Below are 26,767 nucleotides of genomic sequence, written 5' to 3' on the forward strand. Positions count from 1 at the left end.
CCGTGAAAAGTGACAGCCAAATTAAAGTCATCTTCTCATTCTGGCTTTATTGTGGGATGTATCTATTTAATTCTGGCCCTGTGTTGGTTTGTTTGTTTGTTTGTTTGTAGTCAAGGCGGCTAAGCAGCGATGCTAACCGGGGAAGTCTGAACTACTCTATTTTTTTAGAGGGGGGGTAAGACGCTTATTAGTTTTTTAATGCTTAATATTTAGTTATAAAAAGTCACTTTAAACCTTATATTAGATACATTTTAACCATTTCCTTCTGTATAAACAGTTAAAGCTAGCCTGCCGTCATCCTTTTAGTGTACCATAACGCCGCTCTCATCCCCCATAGCTGTGCCCCGTTGGTCGGGTCCGTTGCCGCTGTGTGTTGCTCTCCTTCCTGAAAAAAGACTCCACATCGGAGCCACTGATGCCGCCGCGGTCAGGCCGGTAAGTTGTGTCCTCTTCTCCGCTTTATTCACTTTCTTCGCTCATGACTTGGGATAAAAATATGGCGTCCCCTTCTATGTGCTCCAACGCCCCCCTCGCAACCATCCTTTATAAAATATGCATCTCGTTAAGGTAGTGTTTTTGTCCTCATTTGTGTGTGTGTGTGCGCCCCCACTCTTCCCCCGCTGGGGCTGGAGGTGCCGAAGGTCCCGGTCGGTTGTGTTTACAAACCCGGTTCGGGAGGAAGGTGGATTGAGCCCGTTTAAAAGCTCGTATTTTACGGTAAAGCGCGTATATAGGTCGTATAGTTGATGGGGTTGTTTTTTTTTTGTTTTTGGCTCCTAAAAGCTTCTTCATCAGGGAATTTAAAGGGAAGCTTCTTCACACGGAGCAGGCAGGAAGACGAGGACGGAGGTAAGACCGCTGCAGGTGTTTCCCTGTTGATCGCTGCGGGCGGTGTGTGCACGGAACGGGCTGAAATCCGTGCGGAAAGGTTGGAGAAACTGAGACATGCTGCTGGGAATAAGGTAGATCCCGCAGGTCCTTCCACCAGCAGTTTGTTGTTGGGTGTCCACTCTCTGATTGCATCTATTACCTTAATTGTTCAGTTTGCTCGTTTGCTCAGCTTGATCGTGTGTGAAAGGACTGAAAACTAAATGTGCAAGAAATGCAATAAGAGTGTTTCAAACAGTACGATGCCTTTTTATTAAAAAAAAATAAATAAAAATCCAATATTACGTTATTATTTTTAACTTTGACTTAACTTAAGCCAATGAAACCATCTAAATTTATGAACCAGACAACCAGTGATTTTCCCATTTTTTATTTATTTATTTATTTTATTTATTTTTTTTGCGAGGGAAATGTGAAAACAATTTATTAATTTGCACATTTTTTTCTTTTTTCTTTTTTTTTTTCCTTCAGTCAGATGAGTCACAGATCCACGTTTAAACTCAGCTGTAACCAGTGATATCTGGGTGACATGATAGCCAGCTTTGGCATCTGATTATATACTTAATTGACTGCTATCGACAGCCTTTTTGTCAATGTGTAACCATCTTCGTCAGTTAATGATTTGTCTACTATAAATATGTAAGGCCATGTGATAGATACTAGCATTATTTATTTATGAAAAATCATTGTCGTCTCATTGCTGTTATTGGTTATGTCTCAATAGGAACAATAAAGGTGAAATCGCAAGATTCCTGAAGATCTTGTCAGTTCATTCCTACATGGCAGTGAACCACTCGATTGAAGATTAAACCAAGTACACTCCGCTCCAGTGCAGTGCCCTCTTAGATGCAGATCAGTCTTCGCCTTTGCAAATGGCTTGCTGTCTGAAGGATGAGCTCCTCTGTTCCATCTGCCTCAGTATCTACCAGGACCCGGTCAGCTTTGGCTGTGAGCATTACTTCTGCAGAAAGTGCATAACTGAACACTGGAGCAGACAGGAGCCCCACGGAACAAGAGACTGCCCAGAGTGCCGGAGAACCTTCACCGATCCTCTCCTCTCCCCGAGCCTCAAGTTGTCCAACATTGTGGAGCGCTACTCGGCCTTCCCGCTGGACGCCATCCTTAACGCTCAAAGGAGCCCCTATCCCTGCAAGGACCACGAGAAGGTCAAGCTCTTCTGCCTCACGGACAAAAGTCTGGTGTGCTTCTTCTGCGACGAGCCAGCACTGCACGAGCAGCACCAAGTCACTACTATTGACGAGGCTTTTGAGGAGATACAGGTCAGATGGAGCACATACACACAGCTCATTAGCAAGGGTGAAGCTGAACTCTTAAAAGCTGTCAGTACTCTGCATCATGTTCAGCCAGTTGCACTCACTGACTCTGTGGGTGCTGCCCAGACAGTTCAGCCTCTGTCCGTTTACTGTCACAGAGCATCTCTACTGAAAGAGTGTGCCAATTCTATGCTTTTCATCTTAGTTATATGGGTACAGTAGGTGGTGAGGAATGAGATGTATGTAATTTACTCTTCTCTCTCTGATGCCCACATTACCTGACTGATCTGTGAGTTAACTTCAGTGTCATGCCTTCTGAAGCAATTAATTATTCAAGGTAATAAATCTCCTGTATTTACGTTGCCAACTGTTGACATTTTACAAGCATACATTTATTGGAATATTACAGAAAAATTAGAAAGACTTGCAAGGTAGCGATGTAGAGCTGTTTGTTTTCACTAGGGCTGTAATGGTACACTGAAGTCATGGTTCGGTATTTCCCTCGTTTTTTAAATCACGGTTCGCTAAATATGCAGAAATATGCAAAAAAAAAAACAAAACATAGTTGCATTTTTCATTTATTTTCAAATTGGAAAAAAAAAAAAAACACCAACACACCGGGCTTTGCAATAGTGTTCCGTTAGCCAGAGGAAACTAGGACTGGGGTCTAGTTCTGCTTTGTTTTAGTTTGGTACACTTATGTTCGTACCAAGCAGTTTGGTACGAATACACATACTGCTACACCACTAGTTTTTACACATACATGTAATGAATGAATGAGCTATAATGCAGCTTCCATGCGTGAGCAGACTTTATGTCTACATTCATCTCTCTCCTTGCGTTTACTGACATACCATTTTACTTTTGACTACTCTTGGCCCAAAATGCCACAGAAATACTTAAAAATTATTAAATAAGAAATATGGGTTGTTTCTGTGCAGAGATCTTGGCTTAGAAATGAAGTTTATTTAAATGCACCAGTGCTTAGGGTTAAGAATGTGAGGAAAAAATAACGAGCCTCTTAATGAGCTAGTAAACTTTTCATGACAGTAGCTTTGATGAACTGCTCTACAAAGCACATGCTGAAGTGTCATATGTGTTTATACTGAGTCATATTTTCCACATTAACAGGGCTGGTTCAGTGTTTGCGTTCTTCTCGCTGTTTGGATAATTCCATTCCTACTGAGCCAAAATCCAATAACTGTGAAACAAATCTCGTAATCCCATTCCTTCTGTGTTCCAGTATGCATAGAAATACATGCTAGTCAAATGTTATGTGGTCTGATTTTATTTCTGCTCTCACTAAGGTAGATGAAAAAGAATTTGATACACAGTTCTTTTGGCAAACAACACTGAGGTTTCTGATGAGAGAAAGTGTTGCTAGTTCACCCCGTAGTCTGTGATTATGAATGTTTATCCCCCTAGTTGCAGCAGACCCCGCACTGCATTTTCTCTGCATTTGGTTGAAGAGACTATTTCTTTGATGGTCTACTCATTTCACTGACCTATTATGCCCCTTTTGATTTAGAGCATTGAGGGCATGGAGATCCTGCAGTCGTTTTGTTCTTTCAATGAGTAGGTTTGTATGCACACTGCAAGAGATTTATAAACCATATTTGATCAGAGAGAGGAAGACACCGTAATGGAATATCATCCATTTGATTTTTGAATGATACCCTGAATGGAGAAAGGAACTGGCAAAATATTAGCTGGTAGTCCAGTGCAAAAATACTGTGATTAATGAGGATGGACGATAAAGAAAGTTGTGATATCCGATCTTACACAAATGTATGGATATTTAGCATTGTGTAAATCTGTATCTGTTGTCCTAGATTTTAGCTCATATTGTCTAGATCTACCATTTAGACTCCAGAAACCAGAGTGGCAGTGATTTAGATAGGTCAAGCATTGTCCTCTTTGACAGCTATTGGTGAGAGGCAGTCAGAGCTATATTTCTAATGAACAAAAAGCTGTCGGAGTGCAAATAAATACAGGTATTTCAACCTGTAACTTGGAGTAGTAAGTAGTAAGTCTTACGATAACTCCCCTATACAGCTGTTGCATCTTTACTGACATCATTGTTATGCTTTTTCTTTATTAGTAAGGGCAAAATCCATCTCTTAATAGTCTTAGAAAATATAATAAATAAATAAAAAAATATATATAATGTTTGATCTGGATTATAGCCAATTTGTTCTGTTGTATTTATGAGGAAAAGTTAAAGGTGTTAACCATGGAATAAAACACAGTTACAATTTATTCAATTAATACTTTACATAGTCAATAGGTAGGACAGAGCCGCAGTTGTACCCATCTATGCTAAATATAATTAATAGTGCTGTTCTCCTTAATTTCAGCTCTGTGGTGAAACCCTGAGAAAGGTCAAACTGTGTAATCTGGGAGCAGAAGTAATTAGGCCCAACACAAGATGTTTCTCTTTTCTTGGACAACAGCTTGTCCTTCTGGTTGGAGCTCCATTCAAGGCTGTGATCTGGCATTTGGTATTCTGGCAGCAGCTTTGGAGGCTTCCCAGATCTACAATACTGAGAGAGTGCATGAGTACACACGGGGCCTCATCGGAAACAACCATATCCCATGATGAGCTTGGCATACACACTGTTTTAGATCTTCAAGTGTAACAGCTCATTCTTACCAGACAAGTGCAAACTTAAGACCAATGCAGCAGATGGCATTACAATTATTTTCTGTCATGATCGTTAGAGATAAATTTAAGAATATCTCCACTGTACCAGTAAACCCTGTGATATTAGTCTTCTCACAAGTTTAAGAAAACCTGTTATGTGCCTTTTCACTCCATTGAACAGTCCCGAGCTGTGTCTGATGGAAATTAATGTGTGAGAGCTCTGTCTGGAGGCACTAATTTCGCGTTCAGCATCACAATGCTGACAATGCTCAACTAAAGTGCAGAACAACATAGTGAGGATGTGTTAAAGTGCATTACCAATCTGCTCCAGTGCTATGAATATCTACACCAGAGGGGCACATGTTGTGCCAGCTTGGTGGCCTCTTTCAAACAGAACCTTTCAGTTTTTGGAGGGTGGGAAAACTAGCTGTTGAAGGGGAAGAGATTTGGTAGATTGAAAGCCAAAGCTTAGCCTCTTTGTGTTTGAATTGTTTGACACTTTGAGAGCTCACACAAAGTGTGCGGTTTGGTTGAAATTGCTTAAATTTCCGTAAAGACTTGTGATTTTTCTTTTCCCACGGAGATATTAAAATGACATACTGATATCTGAGAAATAATAATTCCACATTACTACTACTACTTTCTCACCAGTGTCTCCTGTGAGATCATCTTACCACATCAGCTGCTAAAGGAGCAGAATAATACGATGAGTTTTGACTCATTGTTACACGACATTCAGGTATTCAGAGCCTGAGATTTGGTAATCAGACTAGACCTCCACAGGGTTCAGAAATGCCACTTCTGTTATGTCATGCCACCGCTGCTTTAACTGTGTGTTGACGGTGTGTTTGCCTGGCCAGTGTCCACTGATGAGTTCAGCCTTTGGTTGGTTGTAATCTCCTTAGCCTGGCATGTCACTCTGATGACCTTAGGTTCTGAGTCTTGCTGCTGTGTGGAGCGCTTTAAATCCTGCTGATTTGCATTCTCTTCCTCCATCATGTTCCTGGGGCCAAATTTGTCATGCACAAACACATCCAACACCCGACTGTCGCAGGGTGACGCATAAACATTTGACAAAAATTCACTCAACACATAATTGCTTGCTTGGGTGCTTAACATAAAGGACATTAAGGTAGGATTGAGGAGGATTTGATTCAGGCTGTGCCATTTGCTTCAGGGAGTGGAGATTTCACAGGGAACTAATGCATTCTGAGTAGGAGTTTTATTCCACCAATCCTATTGGACAATATTAAATACCATTTAAACCTAATATGCAAAAGCAGAATGCCCTCTTAATGAAAAATTATCTAGAATGTCTTGAATGTAAAACACTTCAGAGCCAAATTCATCAGAAATAAGAAATCTCCAGATTTTTCATATACATAATCTTAATCATCTTTTAATTTGTTGTGGAATTTTTTTGGGCTGTCCCTCTGTCCTGTTGAAGCCATTAGATCATTTTATAACTGAGAAGACAGATATTTTTATCTACCAAGCCTCATTCCTTCACTTTGGGAGATGTGTGCTTTATCTTCTGTGAAATAATGCCTTTATTTTAGGATACATAGCCTGATGAGGTAAGTCCCCTTTGTCATGCTACACTTGGAGCACTGGCGCCATTTTAAATAGATGTTGGCTGGATTGCAGTAACCCAGATTGGGGCTGGACGAAGCTCTGTAATTATTATCACACCACTGTGGCATAAAGTTGGCAGTCAGCTCTTGCAGAGGACAAAGTGGAAGCCATAGTGGCCTCTGTACCTTTAATTGTGATGATTGAAACTCTTAGCGGGCTCTGTGCAACCACAGTATTGCTGGGCGAGTCAAACTCTTCATGCTGTCTTCTTGCCCTAGGGACATCTTTACGCTCTACTTGACAGTGGTGCAAAACCAGATGACAAACTACAGCATCCGGTTATCTATGCATATTTGGGAGCTTAACTTTTTTTCCCTCACACTATAGATACTAGTTGGTATGAGAGAGAAGAATTGCAGCTGCGCAGTGATGCTGGTTTGACTTTGACTAAAGCCCACGCAGCTGAAGAATTAAATGATTATTGTGGCAGTGAGTCTCCCACACAGACCTGCCACTCAAAATGTCCAGATGCATTTGCGTGTTTTCCTCCATCAATAAAGTCTAAAGTCTTCCTATTTATTTTTTCCTTATCACAGCAACAACATGGGATTAATCATGAAAATGTATTAGCATTTTTCTCATTTGCCTCACCGCAATGCATGGTGGTGTTTAGAAAGGGAGAATGAGCACGCCAGCCTTCCTCTGGTCTTCCTCTGGTGGGCTTTAAAACAGGGTTGTCTTTCACTCACCAACTGTCAAAAACCAGCCGAGAGCTCTCTGTCTGAGCCTGCCATCACCACACATGGCCGTGCTGCTGCAGTAATGAGTCAGGCAATTTCAAGGGCACCCACGGCTGCCATCTCCCCTGTGGCTCGTCTCAGTCTGCTATCCTTTCCTGTAGCAGCTCCCTCTCTTGCTCTGTCTCTCTCTCCTGTGCTGTCTTCTCTCTCAGTAAGCTTCTCCTCCTTCCTGAGGTATGCACTTTATTAAATGCCACAGATCTTGTTTGGCTACCAATTCTTTTGAAGAAGTTAGTTCCCAGCCCCCTGCCCTGTTAATTTCCCACCACCCACCCACCCCCAAACAAATGAGTTTGTCCAGCTTGGCGGCCAGTCAGATTGGTGTGGCAGAGAGGCAGCATTCATGTGGAATTGGAGCCATGGGGAAAGACACAGCAGTCATATTCTATCAGAGTAGTGCAGACAAAATATCCTTGTCGAGAGAAACAGTAGCTTGTCCTGCACTTAATACTTGTACTGCTGATGATGATTTGGGCAGGATGTGTATTTACTTCAGCCCATGCTGTTGGTAAATTAGTGGCCTCAATGATTTGGGAAAGAAAGGATGCTGTTGTTGCACATAGAACATTTTGTCTTGCTTAGATGATTACTTTGGCTTGCACTTAGGTGAGTCAGATCTCTGGAAATCTGTTAGGCATGGGAAATGTTTATGGAGGACTTCTGTAAAGAAAAATTGGATTAACCATTTTCCATGTTTTCTAGTGCGTAGTGGCTCATTTTAAATGTATTTAATAGCTCCATTATATAAGATGTGAATTTTTATCCACAAATATTGTAAGACAAATATAATAAATTTTTTTAAAAGCCCCTGTCAAGCCAAATGAGAGTTTAGTCTTGTAGGAAGCCAAGAGCAAGTTAAGAAGCTCTTGAACCCAGGTAAAGAAACCTAAATGCTTTGTTTATAAACAGGTTGATCGTCATGAGCACAGTTTAACATGTACTCCTGATTACCATTTTAGGAGGAACAACTGAAGCCAACACAATCTCGTACGACAGCCCTGTAATAAATCCCACCTTCATAAATGTTCACCCTTTGTTCAAACTGCTGCAATAAAAGAGGAGAGGTGCTCAGTTTATTCAAATCTTAAGAGTTGAATAAACTGGAAACTGACAGTATATCTGCTCATCACGAATGATTTGAAGACGTATAAGCACTACACTTCCTGTATGACTGTTCCTGATGATTCACTAGAACTGAATGCACTGTATGCATTTGAACTCTTCCCTGTCAGTGAGTTAAAACCTGCTGGGCACAGAGGTGGCGAATGTGACTGCCTTGGGTTGACAGAGAAGGGGGGTGGGGGAATCACTGCTGAGCAGAGATTTGATTATCAGTGAATGAAAGGGGAAGTGCTTTGCTTAAAGTGAGGCTTAATGCCAAGCCCTGGCCTTTCTAATGTGAGGCAGGTCAGCAGGGAGTGCAGCCTGCACTCCAGTGACACTGCTGTAAAAGATATTAACTAATGAAAGACCAGGTGGAAAAATGTGTTGCACAAATGATTACTCTTTCTTCAACTGCATCATCACAAGTACTGAATATGAAATGAGAGGTTGAGACAATCACAGACCCTGGCAAATGTTAAAAGATTCAGTGTAAACCAGTGGTGAGTGAATGCAGAGTGGTTATTGCTCAGTGTCCTTTGCTTTTTCATTTTGTCTCTGTCAGTTTGATTTCTGTATGGATGTGAACTGCCACAGCTATTAGACTCTGAGCCACGCATTGGTTGATTAGCTGGAGAATTAGGACAGATTACAGGCCATTGTTCTCAGGGGTCTGCACAGGGCTGGAATGGACCATAATCTCCTGTAATTCCCTGTGTCCATGATTTGCTGCAGATGATTTAATTAGACATGCTGCTGATAGGAGTACTTGTTTACAGCTCAATCAATCAGCCAGATCTGACCGGCCTCCTAGATTGAACCAGTTGCAGTGATGACGAGTAGAGCTGGCCCCTAATAATGTTTAAATGCCACTTGCCTTTGAATGAGGAAGTCAAAATGTAGTTCTATTACCCATAAAGCTGTAGCATGTCATCTCAGGCAGGGTGCCCAGGGACAGATGATTGATGCGAAGATGCTGGGAAATCTCCCACATGCTTTATCTCAGTCTAACTGTGCATATGGGCTTCGCAAATGGTGTTCAATGAAACAGCAGTAATCAATATCACCATTAACAATGTGTTCTCTCCAACTCCAGTTAAAGTTGTAGCCAAATTAAGCTTTTTCTGGTCAGGTATTCTTAGAGCTTGTTTATTTCCCATAATGCATTTAGTGTGCATCTGGGGTCAGGCTAATCAATGGCGAACAACCAGCTGTCCTCAGCCTGGGTCCTCTACTCATTGTTGCTCACAGTTTGCACACGAAAAGAGGTTGCCTGCTTTTGCAGCTATTTACAGTTGAGGTGTTTAGCAGATGCAGATTCACAGTAAGGGTTAGGTGTAACTCTGGCATAATTCATAGGACTGTAAAAAGTATTTCAGTGTTAATCAGGAACCTTTTATATACAACTGAAAAAGGCCTTCTATTCCAAAGAAATCAAAAGTTGCTGCCTTTTCTGGGTAATGAGTTATGCTGTCATAAGGTAATTTAATGTACTTAGTGGTTTTAAAAGATGCCGCTTCATTTAAAAGATATTAAAGCTTGTGAAGCGCTGTGAAAAGGTTTTGGGATGTTTGGAGGCTCTTCTTCCAGTCTGCATCCACCCTGCACCAGCTAATACTGGAAAAATATTGTTTTCTCTCTGTTTTGCGCTGTTGTGCACACTAAGCTGATGTTTGACATCTTGAACAACTGAGCTGAAAGCAGTTTGCAGAGTGAATAAATCGCATAGGACTGCTCACTTAACTATCTGACAACATAAACAGAAAAACATGTAAATGAGAAAGTCAAATTTTGAATTTGGCCCACATTGAACATAGCATTTGTAATCACAGAGAGCAGGCAGAGACTGAAGAGTTTATTGAGCTGATTTAACTTGTTGTTTCTCTCTCTCTCTCAACAACTGAAGCACAGCTTTAGCTTTGCTTTTCTGAACATGAAGACAGAAATCTTGATATAAAAGTACCATAATACCATAATTCTCCACAACAGTTACAACGCAATGGGGAAACAAAGAAATGTGCAACCCCCCATGTTTTTCATCTAAGTTACAATTGTTGAATTAAAAAAAAAAAAAAAAATTCGCCATCATTGGGAGCACTGTCTATTTCAGTAATACATTTTGTAATTCATGGAGTTGTACTGAGTGTCAGCAGAAACAGTCTGTTAGAGTGTGACTTGACAAAAGATCCCAAATATTTATTTGATGTCAGGGGACTGAGGGAAAGAGAAGCAGATACACACTTTATTTGGTCAGATAGAGCTGCATAGTGCATACACAACAGCTACAACAGAATAGCTTCCAGCTGCACCCCTGCCACTGAGACGAAGTAGAAGCAAACAAATCTGTTTATCCCTGCCGTGTGGTGCTGGCTGGCATGCAACCACATCATGTTTTTTCACAAGGTCATTTGTGCGCCTGACACTTAACTACATGATTTTATATTAACAACATGCTGACTATTAGAGTTTTGATTAATCCTAAGAAGCTTTTACTAAAAGATGACATGAGCTTGTATCTGGTTGTGGTGAAAATCTGCTGGCAGTCAGACATATCCGAGGGTCATTTCCAGGGTGTGTTTGCCTTGTGTGTCGACAGAATGAAGTTGCCCCACAGTAGAAAAGAGATAATGGTGTTGGCAGGAAATGCAGTTCTCCAGAGCCACGTTGTTATGGCCACATATGAGCTTAGTATTTTTGTGTTTATTTCTGAAGGCTGAGGTGGAGTCTCCAACTATAGCTGTTGAAAGTGGTCTCCACTGAAAATTCGCAGGGGAATCCTGAAATGGTGGAATTGAACCTTGAAGTGATGGAAAGAAACAAAAACTAAACAACAAAGCAATTTGGTCAAGAATTTCCAATTGGATTAAAACAAAACAAGCTTGAGTTCATCCAGTAGCAACAACCATTTGCCAGTTTGCTTTATAAAGACAAGGTTCATCCTGGACTGGTCGTCAGTCAGTCACAGACCTGAAATAAGGACTACTATCATAAGCCGTATTGGACAATAACAAACTTTTTAGAGTCAACAGTCTTTGGGCTGTGGGAGGAAACCTAAATACAGAAACCTCTAAGCCAGTTGGCAGTTTCAAACCCAGTACCTCTTGACTGTTTGGTGATGGTGGTAAACGCTGCACCCTGCTGCCCCAAGATTTAGTTTCATCAATGAAACCAATAAAATATCCAGGAAATTTACCAGTACTCTCTCCTAAAGCAATCTATCTTTTCAGCGTGGATCACTGCTCTGTCCCCTCTGTCAAATCCAGTCAGTACCATCAATCACAAATTTCCCTTTTGGGCTTTGCTGTAACGCTCTGTCATTAGACTTTTTGAATTACAGTGGGAAGGAAATGGTACAGAAAACCTCCACAAAAAGATTTAATCTCCCTACGGGTCCTTGTCTCAATCATCCACTCACCTCCACTCCAGCCAAGTTGTTTGATCCATGATGGTGCAGGGCTTATGGACATTGCTCTTTGCTGAATACTGCCAGAAGACAGAACTAATGACTAAATGTTTCAATCATGAACTCAAAATTGTTGAACTCTGAGGTCTGAGTATTGTTGCGCATTGCCAGGTGGTGCTTCCAAATTTAGCTTCTTAAACCAGTTTTACTGATAATTTGGAAATAATTACCGACATCAATGATTCATGGTTGAATCACAGCTTTAAAAGGAAGCAAATTCTTTGAATGTTAATGTTGTTTCCTTCATCAGTTGTCTGGCATGATGTACAGGCGTCTGTAAGAGCAGGGTCTTGCTCTTTTTGAATTTTTTTTCTTTAGAGATGAGTTGAAACTGGTTGCTGTAGTGAGAACAATGTTTCACATCAGGCAATGTAACCGTTTAAACTGTCAAATACATTCCCAACTTCAGCTGTGAGATTTATGTGTAGCGATGTAGAAGCGAGTTCTGCTTGGCAGTCAGGAGGAGACGTGCTGTAACAACCTCGGGACTGAAGGTGAAGCTAAGTAGCTTCTGTCAGGCTGGTGATTTTATACAAGCAGCAGGCCTGCTCTTATCACTCCACACTTCTCAGATTTCCACTCAACTTCCAACAACAAACTCTGTGTTCCTCTTAAATGGCTTGTCCTGTACTGTATAGATTATCTAACATAACGCGCGCACACACACACACACACACACACACACACACACACACACACACACACACACACACACACACACACACACACACAGATGACTGAGACCTGCCTGTCTTTCTTCAAACCGTCAGACATTCACCTACTTTTCAGCATTGTAATAAAATGCTGCTCCCTCAGCTTAGTGTGTAGACCCTATTGTCCCTTTGTCAGCAATTCCAAAATCCGTTTTATTTCCCCCCATTTAACGATGAAAACTATTCAAATTGACATGCTGTTATTTTAGTCTTTAGCTATTCATGTTTTGAGTAATACATTTGCATACTGTGTGCCCTTCCTCACTACAGGAAGTGGAGCAACAGCCTCTGAGAATTCATCATTTGCATGATGCGCCCTATATTCAGAGGACTGGAGGAGGCCTCCAGCATTAGCACTTCCACTCATCTCCACTGCTTTCACAAAATGTTTCCTGTGGAGAAGCTGTGAATGTAGGGGTCATTTGGGACAATAGGTCTGGCTCATATTTCAAGGAATTAGAATCAAAATTGTGCTGAAACTACCAAAAAAAAAAAAAAAAAAAAAGCTGTTAAGTAATATGACCTAATGAGGATTTCTCTTTTTTTTTTTTTTTCCCTCTCTGATGTTTATGGGGTCAGATATATTTACAGGAATTAAGTAATAAGTCCAGTTCAATTAAACCAGAGCACTTAACATAAAATTATGTCTGAATTATCTTTTAATTTATCCAGCAAAGAATGCTAAAACTTTTAATAGTTTCATTAATCAATTTTTCTGCTTTTTTTTTTTTTTTCAACATCGTAAATTAAATATATTTGGAAAAAAAGTTCACCTTACTTGTCTTGTGGCATAGTTTAGTGTTTGATGTCTGACATTAAAAATATTATAAATGTTCACTATCTATTAATTTGTTGAATTTATCAGTTTATTTTCTAGGCTATAAAATGCCTAAATTGGTCTTTGCATGCTGATCATGTGAAATCTTAAAATTGAATTGTATGTCTTTCTACAACTACCAGAAGGTACTGGCTCAGGAGGGAATGGTCCATTTTACCCCCTGAGATGCTTGTTGACATTTTAGCTGAAGCATACTCAGATACTGAGCAAGCTGCTTTTGTCTCTGCCTACCACTGTCGAGGACAGATGTAGTACACTGATGGTCTGTCCTCCATACCTCTGAGCCAGAACTGCTCAGTCAGCTTAGCCGCCACCGCCTCCTCTGCTGGCTGCGCTCCGGCTGCAGGGACACACTCGTTCTTCTGAAGAGTGTACAGACTATGCTGATGCTAGAGGAAACAAGGCTTTAGGGTGTAAGGCACAGCTTGAGCTCAATTTGATGTCTCAGAAAAAAGTACACCAGAGTTTGCAGCCTGAGACAGCGGTTTGGAGTTTTGGTTTTTGTTTTTTTGTTTTTTTTTTTGGTTCCTTTTCACACATTTTGGTTTCTGCTGCAGCACAAGGCCAGAGGGTTGACAGTCATCACGCCAGACAGACAGGTGAAATGTATTGATGAGTGCCCTCGAATCCCTTGGCCCGAAGTTTATCATGACTTTGCGCACAGCTCGATTAACTCAACCCTCTATTGAATTGTCCAAGAAAATGATGACATGTATGACTAAAAATCATTTAGAACGGCTAGGGTTCCTCCTATCTTTCAGAAATGACCATGTAGGTTTCAGATCCTGCACCTTCCACCACAAAGCTGACAGGTATTTCTGTGGTTGTGACATCACAGTTCAGTCACTGTTTGCTCATTGTGGTCCATTGTTATCCCTTTCTCTGCAGCCCGTGTCAATGTCTCCTGGCTGCACTTGGTTTGGCATTGAATGCAGTTGAAGCGTCTCTAGACTGTGAAGACAGGACTGCACGCAGGCTAGTTGCTTGCCATCATGTTTCAGCAGGACAAACTGCTGATGAGATGGCCTCTTCACTGTTGGTTTTGTTTGTGTATTTTCACCTCACTCCTGGTCTTTGTGTGTCAATCAGAAAACACATCTGCTCTTGTGCAGATTACTTTTCACCTCCTTGTTGCTGTTTTGTTTCTTTCTTTTATATTCTGATGCTTTCAATTGAATCTACTTTTGAAACAAATGAAATATCTATGTCCACATATTTATTTCCTTTATTTCCAGTTCACTTGGTCCAATATAATGGGGAAAAAACAGTCTGCAGCTTTTTAATATTCTTAGGCCTTTTATAACGCACATACGTTGAAGTAGCTGGATACTGGGCTCAAAGATGACAGCTACTGAAAATTGCTCACCTGGCCTTAGAGCCAAGAACCACAAGCGTTAAATTATAGACTTAGAGGCAGCTCACGGATTTGACAGTTTTGATTAAGTCATCCTGAGCTGTCATGGTGTCAAAATCAAATTCCAACTCAGGTTTATTGTGCTGCACTTTATTTAACTCTAAGTATTAATTTATGCTCCAGAAAGGCCATATGGTGCTTATTGCACACAGATGGGACCATCTTAGAACTCACAATCAGCATCAGACATTTTTAAATAGCTTTTTAAAATAGCGTCTACTATTACATAATCTTGTGGTATTTTTACTTTGCTTTTGCAACACAAACTACTCCAGCTCCCTGTCCCAGACAGTTTTGTCTGGGTTTTGGACCACACAAGTGTAGGATTTACAATTTTGATGCTAGGCCAGGCAAACAGGAAATCACACCAGACTTTGCCTGGATCAAACTAAATAAGCAACATGTTGAAGCAATATTAATGTAGTCAGTCTACAAGTGCATTACTTAACGCAGGTGTCATTGCCATAAGTGCGTAACATGTTCATGATTCTTGCTGGTATGCCTCTAATGTAAAATACTAGACTGATGGCCTTGAAGTAATGGTATGGTGTTGCCCATGAGATGCTGTACGTGGGTGTAAGCAACATGTACTTCATGCTAAATTACAAGCCTATAAAGTTCACTGGCTGACTGTAACGGCTGCAGTGTGTTCACAGTTGTGTTATTGGCTGGCATATTATTTACTGATCCTGTTATCTGCATTACAGAATTACACCAGCTGCATGAAGGTTATGCCAAACTGTCCCTGTGAAAATCACTTTTAGTACCTTGAGTTACTATGGACTGCTGGGGTTTGTATTGCATGATGCATGATAACGCCATGAAAGGGATCTCACTGCAATTGTTAGTCGAAGAAGCATGGTTCTTATTCGGCACATCCTCCAGTAAGATGAGTTGCAAATTTTCTTTTTCCTGTCATCAGTTTGAGTGAAATCACTCGAGGTTATTCATGTCTGTGTGCGAGAGGAAGTTCTCCATCCTGTAGGCTTTTTATTATTCATGGTGTGACACTGCTGCATGTTGTTTTGTTCACCGCCTCGTCGTCACTTGCAGTTTGAAACCCGTAACGCTCTTTAAAGCCTGAATGAGATGCTGACTATAATCAACCTCGCAGCTGTGAGGAACATTTTTTTTTTTTTTTTGAAATTTTAAATGCTGTACACAGTTTTACTCTTTTTGTTGTTTTGCCAATCAATCATATTTATCCAAAAAAGCTAAAGTGAGATGAGAGTGTGGGAAACAGAAATGACTGCAGGAGGAAATGAGATTTATAATTCCCTGGCCATTGCCCATAACCCTAACCCCCCCCCCCCCTCCCTCCACCTTTCCAGCAATTTGATGTCCTGAGGAAATGTCATTTCAGACTTCTGTTGGCCAGATGTGATGGACAGGAGAGACACATTCACTTGGAACATAAAAGCACATACATCCTGCTTGCGCACACACATTTCCCTGAGAGTCTCTGACTGTACCAGCATTCATCCACTTGAAGTATTTGCTTTCGTTTTGTCACTTAATAATGGTCTGTTTGCTGTAATATAAAGTATGCTCCTCTTGATGGTCACCACAGATGCTTTTTGTCCATAGTTTTTGGTAGGAAAGATGTTGAAAGAAATTTCTCTCTGTAGGATGCTCAAAGGATGGTTTTTTGCTTCCAGGAAGATTAGAGGATTTTGTAATTGCATGTTATGGAGGAGGTTCAGGGGATTGAAGTGTATGAAGATGATTTCACCAAGGTTATTTTTTTATTTTATTTTTTTTACTTGTTTGTTTGGGGGTTTTGGGGTGGGGGGGGATCTTTTTACTGTCTAAAGTGCAAGTCCTCTAATGTATTTAACATTGGCAACAAGTGCTAGTGCAGAGGATGATACAAAACTGGTTAGTTAATTTAGTTTTTAGTTAATTAAAAAAAAAAAAATTCTGTGAATGACTTTAGGTTTTCTGAGATGTTTGGGTTCACGTCAGTGCATATGTCTGGTGGTGTGACAGCAGCAGTTAAAGTTGCCCCGCTCTGAACAGTCGATCAGACAATGTGGACACAGAAGAGTGGAGGAGCATGTTTCCTCTGCCAGTCTGTCAGTGTTGGTCTGTCTCGGTGTGTGGGAGCGGCCTTTGACCTGCTGCAGACGAGCACGTAGCAATGAGGCGGAGAACCTGCAGAGTCTGCCGCACTCCTATCATTAACATGGAGAGTCATGCTCCCCCTCTGCACCAACCATTGTTTTCTCCTGTTTCTGTCCTTGAGAAGAAACATACCTCCACGTCAACATCCTACACAATCCACTGCTCTTTCTAATTTTACAGCTAATGATCAAAGTCAACAAAAAATTGATACATGGCTAGCTTTCTTAATCTCAATTGTTCCTTAATATTGTAGACAAAATTGTCAAATTGTTTTTATTTTTCACATTCTATCAGATTTATCCTTGCATTTATTTTAGCCTGCTACCCGAGAGATGGTTGTTTTATTAGACAGGCTAAAATGACAGTCCCATTTGGTGGATTTCTGCTGCAGTAAGAGTTCATGGTACTTGATGGTCTGAGGGTCACAGGGAAGGTGACGCAGGCGACATGAGCAGAAGGATAGCTTTACCGGGGACCAAATTAATCAGGCTTGTGGCCAAAGTCATAGTTTCTATTTAATGTGGAGCCTTGTTGTTTATAGATCATTCAATATAATAATATTCTTCCCCCTGATGTAGATGTTTCTTTATTTCATTAAACTATTGTTGAATTCAAGTCATGATAATAGTGGTTAAGGTTTTGATATTCAGCCAACTCAATAAATAGTGTGGTGATCCATCTTGGTTTAAGGGAGAATCCCCTATCTATCAGTTTGAAGGGGATGTTTATAGTAAAATATAGCCAGTATCCAGTTTTTTTTTTTTTTTGTTTTTTTTTTTTTTGAGAAAGAACATGTTTTATATACAGCTTTCACAGATCATCACATAGATCTATGTATGACAAATCTAACAAATCATTAATCTCACTTTACAAGCTTTTTTTTTTTTTTTTTGGCACAAAAGCCCTTAATATTAACGTGAAATCCTAAAAAGACAGAACTGAACAGAGTTTCATTCTGCAGTTGTGATGGAAAAGTCCAGTAACCAGTTAGTGACCTGTTGTTGGTTATTTGTGTTGCAGAGGGAGATGAAGGAACAGCTGGCCACCCTGCAGGACAGTGAGAAGGGACACACTGAGGCCCTGCAGCTCCTGCAGAGACAACTCACTGAGACTAAGGTACTGCAACATTTACAAGACAAATCTGAGATTTACACACAAAAATCCTTTACACAGCTGGATCAGCACCAAGAATATCCCCAGTTGCTGCATTTTCATTGTCAGCATAATCAATAAAACGGCAGCAGGGGACCAAAGGTGGTGTCAGTCCATAAATTTTCAATTTACAAAGTATGAAAATGGCTACAAACAATTTACTATTAATTAATTGACTAATTATTTCAGCACTAATTATTTCTCTGGTCTATATCAGTAATCGCTTACTAAATCAACACAATCTTTATTAACCAGCAACTAATATGATCACAATTAACTGCCATTTTTTTTTAAGGACCTCTGATGGTATTCCCAAACTTGTTAACTGTGAACATACTGCTTCTTTAATGTAGTAGTAGTAGTAGGTCTTCTAATATCTTTTGTCTGAACTGTTTAAAATCTGGAGAAAATATCTTGACATTCTATAAATAACAAACATTATTACTGATTTCCTGAGTTTGTTGGTTGGAACAATAAAGCCAACAAAGTGAATTCCCATTTCAATTTTACAAGCCATTCTGCAGCAACAAATGTGTTAACTGAACATGTAGGTATTTCCTCCGTCATGACATCCTTGTTTACATCCCATGCATCCAAATGACAGTAAAATAAAAACAGGTCTGCTTTAATGAGTGCAGTCTTTGAGTTATTGATTATCCTTCCTAACAGACTTGGACTGAGACTTAAATCCTGACACCTAAATTGATTTGAGAAGTTGTTTAATCTTGACATCTTGTTTTAATCAGCAAACCATCAGCATGTACTCTTTATGTCAGCCCGAACCTCCATCTACACATGCAGACACACACTCCTCCTCTTTCCTGTAGTGACACTGAAGCTATCAACCAGGTAAGAGTGTTTGGCAGTCACGATCTTGCCGCCATCAGCGTTATTTGTCGTTTAGTGACTTGTTTTTTTTTTGCCTGCTGTCCAATGTCACTACATCACCCATCTTTCTGTCCAGTTTCTGCACTGCAGTATCCTTCACTGCCAGACTCACTTTGACTCCAGGCCTTTCAGCTACCCCCACTCCTCATTGGAAATGAGCTGTTCTCATTAAATTTACATCAATTTGCACAGAGTTCTCTGCCTTGAAGAGAGGCACACTGTGACTGCATTGATCCCTAAATGCATTTAAGCTGCTGATAATGAAATGTCCCCCTTCTTCATCTTACTAAAGATGCACACAATAGGTTGCCTGAAGTTATCTTTGTTTTATCAGATTTGTAGATTTGTGCTGTTGGGAAGGGCTTCTAACATTTCCTTTCCCATTGGTGTATTCATATGCTACACTGATGGGTGTTCATGTTCTTATAGGACAGAATGACTTGAATAAAGAATAATATTTTCTTTATAGAGCATTTTTCAAAGCATGCACTCTTCATGAACAGAGAAAACAGAGAAAATTTTACTATGAAACTATGACACATTAAAAGTAATTATTTAAAAAACATGTTTTTGCTTGTTATGATTCTGTTTATATAATCTCAACAACTTAGCAATTGCCTATCAAAGTTTTCATATTTTCTGTTCAATTTGATAAGGCGTTAATGTAAATTTTGGTTTAATTTTTTCAAGTTATTCCGACACCACAAATAAGGTTGAGTGGGGGGAAAAAAAAGCACTGCAGCAGGCCGGCTCTCATTTTAACTGAATGTGCCTATTTCACACCCGTTTCTGTGAGTTTGGGAGGATCTCCATTGTACACATTGTGTCCTATTCACATGCCCCACAGGGATTCACTTGATAATTGCATACTTCCCTAAAAGGTAACCAGCCTCCTGTCTCTGGGGCGGGGGTGCAGACTCCCTCTCACTGCCTCATCACAGGCTGCTGGACCAAAGCAGCAGATATGGCACTGAGAATGATAGCATGGCTACTTCTCTTTACCAAGTTTAGCCGCTTAAGGACATAGCTATAATAGTGGGAATATCATAGCTCTCATGCTTGCAGAGGGTTCGAAGATTTCCTACCCCTCCCTTATGCTGTCACCTCGTCATGCTCACTGTTTGGGGTGGGGGAGGGGGTTGATTGAATTTGAAGGCAAGTGTAATTAAACCCTAGATCACAGTTCCTAATTTCAGCTCCTTAACGTCAGAGAAGCAGTTTAAATGGGGAAAAAAAAATAAAAAATTTGGATGTTTGGTTTGAGGAAAGTTCATATGAAGTCTTGGTTACCTGAATCTTACTCTGACTCAGTAATTAAGTTGTCATTCATTTTCTCTGTTGCTCTGTAAAGGCTAGATGTTTGGCTTCCTTTCCAACCGTTCTGTCTTTGTAAAAACATGTTCAACTTTTTCTATGAAAAGAAAACTACTAGACAACAACAGACAAAATCTTAGCAAGATGTCTGAATGAAGTCCACTGCTTGCTTTCCTCAGAAGCTTCATAAGGTGCTGCCGCTCTGTGTGCAGTTTTTACAGGACTTCCACATCACACCCCTCGGTTCTCTCTCTGACACTCAGACTGCAAACACAAAGATGATTCATTCTCTTTGATGTCCAACTTACTATTTTTCTTCAACTACAAATCAGTGTCTGCAGACCCTCAGTCTCCTTTCCTTTACCAAGCACTTGGCTCTGACTGTAATGACTTCAGCTTCTCTGCCTGTCTACTTGTCTTTACATCACAAAACAGGACATTCCCCACAGCTGTTTCTTGTTTGTTTCCGTTTAAAAGCTCCTGTGCTCTCTGTAAATGGTTCCACTCTGATTGTTTATGGAGAGCTACTTAAAATCAATACATGTACAAGATGCATCGAGGGAATGAATGTTAATGTTATATTAACATAAATTATAGCACTTTGTAAGCCCTGGAATGACTGACTTATGTAATTAGGAGACAGGCAATTGAAACTGAAATGCTCAACAAACCAACAATGGTACAAAGTCTATTTTACAGTTCTACAGTGATGACAGTTCAAATTATTATTTTTTTTTCCTTCTTTTTTGTCCCTGTGTTTCAGTCCTCAGCCAAGAGCCTGCGTGCAACCATTGGCGATGCATTTGAGCGCCTTCACCGCTTCCTGCGTGAACGTCAGAAGAGCATGCTGGAAGAGCTCGAGATGGACACAGCCCGCAAGCTTGCCGATATCGAGCACAAGATCCAGCGCTACAGTCAGCAGCTGCGTGACGTCAAGGAGGGCATCCAGATCCTGCAGGAGCGTCTGAACGAAACAGGACGACATGATTTCCTGGAGGGAGTGGCTGTTACATCTGAGAGGTGCACCACCTGCATTAGTTGGTGAAGCAATGCCAGTGTCATAGCTGCAAGTCTATTTAATATAATAATAAAGATAAACAGAAGATGCAATACAAACAGCTTTTGGTCAAATAAGCTCGCATCAAGTTGTGGAGAGTCATGAACACAGTTAAACACCTGAGGGATTTTGGACTTAATTTATTTATAAAGAACATCAGTAACATCAGTATGATGCAGATATGTCAGATTTATCCCAAAGGCAATTTTCCATCAGCAGCCTCTGAGAATGAACCAACATCAAAGCTCATGCTCTCAACCACCATCATCAAAAAAAAATCTAATAGAGAAAGAGAAGAGAAAGAAAGAGAAAGAAATACCTGCAAGAAAATGTGCTTATTCCTCCTGAAGAAATCAACAGATTTATAGAGTGCAGAGAATTTGTAGAGTTAAGGGAGAATGGGGAGCACTGAAGCTGTTCTGGTGGCTTTCAGTAGTTCAATGTCTTACCCACATATCCATGTCTACAAGTGCAGGTGGCCTGTGATGGTGTCATCATCATGTGACATAGAGAAACTTTAAGATCTTTCATTATTAAAAAGATTCCAGAAGAACTATTGTCATTCAAAGATTTGCACCATTAGAAATGGAGCACATTTTTCATGAATGAATGATTGAATGCCTTTGAGGTAATGTCTCATGTGTGACTTCATGTTGCAGGACATGAACTTTTCCATTATACTTTAGAGTGACTGAGATGTGCTAACCAGCTTACTTTGTCTTGCCTGAACTCTGGACTGAAGTGCACTGAATGATTCATGCAGAGGTTCATCATATTGAAATGGTGTTAGAGCTGAACCTACTCCCTGCATGCTGCATGCCCTCGTTAATGTATTCATCTCTTTTGCTCAAGATTCATGTAGCCATTTGGAAGCTGTTTTAATGTCAATAACAGCACTGTTCAGACACACAAACCAGATTAATTACTTGACGTATCGACATTGTGGGCTGAATAGGAGACAGCATTGTTTGGAGAAAGCATCAAATTGGATTTAGACTGTGATTGATCTGTTTTTCTTTCACAGGATTAAAGGGAAGATACACGAAACCAATCTGACGTATGAGGACTTCCCTACATCCAAATACATGGGGCCCTTACAGTACACAATATGGAAGTCACTCTTCCAGGACATTTCACCAGGTACAGTATGTCAACATTAGTGAAAACAAATGAAATATTATACTTAAGCATGTAACTCACGTGTCTGTCCATTACCTATAAACCACAGTGCTTCTGAGAGACAAGTCCCAATCTTTTTCACAGCCAGGTGCAGTGAGCCTGCATTAATATTGCAGGGATGGTTTTGAGCACCTCTCTCCATCCTCGGAGAAATTGTGGTTAGACCTGGAGGGTGGTGAGCCTTACTGCGGTTGAGCAGCTCTACTCCCTCTCCCCTACAGCTATCCCTTTCTCACATGAGATTATTTGAAATGATATAGTGGGGATTTTTTTTTTTTCCCTCCTCAATCAATCCTCCCACTTCAGCTTCCAGCTGGTTATGTGTGGTTTTTGTTTTTGTTTTTTGGTGGGCGGGGGGCGGGCTGCCTTGATTGGCTGCCAAATGGAACAATTGGTTACAATCCGTCATCAGTGGTCACCAGAGATGCAACAGAGATATTCCTCCCATCATCCCTCGGCCTGGTTGTCACGGATGGTTTGGATGAATATCTACCAGACAATGATAGTAATCATACTTTTTTTTTTTTTATGGTGTGTTTTTTTTTTTTTTTTTTACAATTTTCAAAGATAAACATTTTGATTCATTCATTCCCCCTAATTTCAAAAGAATCCCTCTGTCAATGTGTGCGTGCTTCCCTGTTTCTCTGCACGGCACAAAGGGACACTCAATTTTAATGACTGTAGATGGTGTTGGCCTGTCTGCTGGCCGGTCGCCAGACGTTTCACCTCCATTTATCCGCACTGATAAATATACAGAGTAACTGAAAAGATGCCTCTCCTACTTGTCCCTGAGTCACCTATGCAAAGAGAGCAAAGGGAACAAGCTGTTATTGTTCAGTATAATATCATTCCAAACCCCCAGAAAACACCTGAGAAACAGCCTTCTTCCCGCCTAGAGCCTGCAGAGAAAGGTGGAGCTGTTCCTCCCATCATTGTAATTACTGCTCCACGCTATTGTTTGTATCCCTCACATGGTCCAGTACCGCTCAAATTGAGATGCCCTATGAGACCCAGGAGAGCGTTTGACTATAAAAGACTTTACATTTATGCATGAAGGAAAAAAAACAGATTATAAAAAATGTATCATGGTGTACTCAATGTACCACACGTTGCATAACTCCTAGTTTAATTTTCCTGAAACGAGAGTTGAGCAGCAGTTGGGGTGCAGTATTACAAGAAGCCATCCATCATCTTCTACCTTAGGGTAGGACTTTGATCACCTCTAGCTCTGGCAGTAGTGTAATATATACTGTAATGTTTCCACCAGGATCTCTGCTCTGAAGGGGTTCAGCCAAATTATAGAAACATATCTCACTTTCAGTACCTCTGTTGCCTCGACATGGTTTCATTTGAGCTGATATCATTTACTCTGAAACAGTGGGTGGGGTGACATTTTGTTTGTGAAACAAAGGAGAGGGGAAAAAAAATGGTACAAGATGGTAAAAGATGATGAATTGGGACACTTGGCCCGAGAACACGTAGCTGCATGCTGAATCCCCAAGAGCAGAAATCTGGACATGGTAATGTTGGAGCATGATGCTGGGCAACAAGCGGGAATTCCACGATGATACAAACAATAAGATTTCCTCCCTTCCACTGGAAAAACATTCCCATTCTAATTGTGATATCTGTTATATTTTTCAGTTATTCCGCTGATAAATAAAATTTGCGGATGATCCAAAGCAACCTGGACCTCCACTGTGTTCCTGGAAATATGTATTAAAAGCTGGACTGGAGCACCTTATTAGTGCTGCTGACGTTCCTCCATTTAGCATGCAACCTGTGCGTACAACAAGTTGAGAGGCCATGACAGCTGACTGACAGCTGTATTGACGGCACAAAAACAGTTTTCAGGTTGACTCCACATGCAATATAGAGAATAACGTGATTTGCTGGTTTTATTTCCTACTATAGTGGGCAGAGATGTATTGTGGAACCAAAACACTGATTGTGATTGATACTTTAATAAATCATCATAGATGGCATTAACAAGCTGTAGGGGATTTGAAAAGGTTCCTGTGGATGCAGAGTTCTGGGGAAAAAAGGTAGAAGCCTTGACCTCTCCTCTCCAGTGAAGTAGCTCAGAAGGCTGGATGCACAGATCATGTCAGTAGCAAACTGTTCACACAGCAATGATTAAAAACAACAAGGGGCTGAGAATAGCACCGCAAGTCCTGTTTTTCTGTGTGACCCAGGTGAATCATAACGTGTTCCTTTGTTTTTACCGAGTTACCGTGCCCAATTCTTGTCTCTCCGGTGTTTCCTTTGAAAGTAAAAGCTGAACTTGTTTATAAAACTGGAACTTCCTTCATTCCCTTTTTGTCTCTTCAGTGCCGGCAGCATTGGCCCTTGACCCCATCACTGCCCACCAAAGACTGATCCTCTCAGACGACTGTACCATCGTGGCCTACGGGAATCTCCACCCGCAGCCACTGCAGGACTCCCCGCGCCGTTTCGATGTTGAGGTGTCTGTTCTGGGTGCAGAGGGCTTTGCCTCTGGTGTCCATTACTGGGAAGTGATGGTGTCAGAGAAGACCCAATGGATGATCGGTGTGGCCAACGAGACAGTCAGTCGCAAGGGCAGCATCCAGATCCAGCCCAGTCGCGGCTTCTACTGTATTGTCATGCACGACGGGAACCAGTACAGTGCTTGCACCGAGCCCTGGACCCGTCTCAATGTGAAGAGCAAGCTGGAGAAGGTGGGGGTGTACCTGGACTACCCGAAAGGCCTACTCATCTTCTACAACGCAGAAGACATGTCCTGGCTCTACACCTACCGAGAGAAATTCCCTGCCAAGGTCTTCCCATATTTCAGCCCCGGCCAGAGCCACGCTAATGGAAAGAACGTGCAGCCGTTGCGAATCAACACTGTACGCCTTTAAGAGCTACACACATCCATTGTTGTAATTGTCCTGACAGATGAATCCATCATAGGTACATTCACAGGACTTCAAAAAAAAAAAAAAAAAAAAAAAAAGATCAGCTTAAAAATGATTAACAGGGTGTTTCCAACATTAATTTCTTTCAGTTCGCAGTTAAGAATTGTGCTTGATGTTGCTCTAAAAATCTGTGCTGTTATTTTTTGTGACTTGAGACCACCATACAATAACGGCCTGCACTTGAGCCTTATTCCACATCCTTCATTGAAAAGATGGCACTAAATGAAGACAGAGGGACCCCTGGGCTCCCCTGGGGTCTGTGGCAGCATGTTCAAAGGAGAAAGTGATTGCTTTTTTCTCTGGCCTTTTTTTTTTTGGTAGGACATCAGTGTTAGTAAATGGGGGAGAGACAGTGCGGCATAACACCACCTGGAACTGTACCACCGTCACCAACACAAACCTTGAAGCTCCTGTTTATGGGGCGCGCACTCTACCCACTTTGCCACCGGTGCCCCACAAAAGTGAATCCAGGCCCACCTTGCACATTCCCAGGGGACCCCACCCTTAATTGACGTCCTGTGTCTGTCCAGCCAAGCAGGACATAGGAGACCGGTCAGTTGTCTTCTCTGTGCTGTGCTTTGTTTGTGGAATGCAATTGACAGCAGTCGGTTGTTTTTATTGAGCATTTGTTCGGCCACATTTTTAACTTGTCGAGTCTGTTGGCACTTTTTATTTCTGTCTAAGGAAAGGAAAGCTCCCTGTTTGTGCACCCGTGGTTCTGCACGTCACCTAAAACAAACTGAATCATTGAAAATGTAGTTCACTGGCTGCCCATCCCTGTCCACTGTTCAGTAACCCCATGTGATAGGAAGGTCTGTCTGGAAGGGCAGATGATGAAGATGCTGCTATTGACGGACAAAGGACATTGATATTTGTATTGAGTGTATCGGGGTTAAATGGCTTGAGCCTCTCATCACAAGTTTCCCCAAATCAACACATTACACTGGCCCTCAGCAGGCCATATATCCATGGGCTTTTTGTTAACTTTAATGTTGGATTCAAGTACATTTCTGGGTCCAGTCATGATGCTTGATCATTTTGTCTTATGAAATATGGCTCCATTGAAGATGAAATCATGCTGTCTGAGTGCATAGCTACGTACAACCTCTGATTTTAAAAGCAAAAATTCACAGATGTGAAAATCTGATGCAATATTGCTCCAAAAAAGCTACAGAGGCCAATTTCTCATGCATTGTAAATGGTATAATATATGTAAATGGGGTCAGTCTGTATGTTTTAGAGGTTGGCAGTTATCACGGAAAACACACGGATAGAAGGACTTGAGCGCATTTCATGTGATCCTGGCATTGCCATGGCTGCTGCTGTCTTACGTAATGATGAAATAACTGATAATTCCTCTGAGGCTCAGCCATGTTTCTCTGCCACATGTGCCTCAAGAGCTCT

At 41.1% G+C, this 26,767-nt stretch overlaps 1 protein-coding gene across 1 annotated transcript; it reads left to right on the plus strand.

Moving 5' to 3' along the window:
- The first annotated feature begins 404 nt into the window (after positions 1 to 404).
- On the plus strand, positions 405 to 25,401 carry trim62.1 (tripartite motif containing 62, tandem duplicate 1). Its single transcript, XM_029502897.1, has 6 exons — positions 405 to 435; positions 1,613 to 2,168; positions 17,855 to 17,950; positions 20,952 to 21,208; positions 22,270 to 22,385; positions 24,756 to 25,401. The coding sequence occupies exons 2-6, from the start codon at positions 1,761 to 1,763 to the stop codon at positions 25,304 to 25,306; spliced, it is 1,428 nt and encodes a 475-aa protein (XP_029358757.1). The 5' UTR covers positions 405 to 435; positions 1,613 to 1,760; the 3' UTR covers positions 25,307 to 25,401.
- The last annotated feature ends 1,366 nt before the right edge of the window (positions 25,402 to 26,767 follow it).

The sequence above is a fragment of the Echeneis naucrates genome, chromosome 5 (genome assembly GCF_900963305.1).
Source record: "Echeneis naucrates chromosome 5, fEcheNa1.1, whole genome shotgun sequence".
Taxonomy (NCBI): domain Eukaryota; kingdom Metazoa; phylum Chordata; class Actinopteri; order Carangiformes; family Echeneidae; genus Echeneis; species Echeneis naucrates.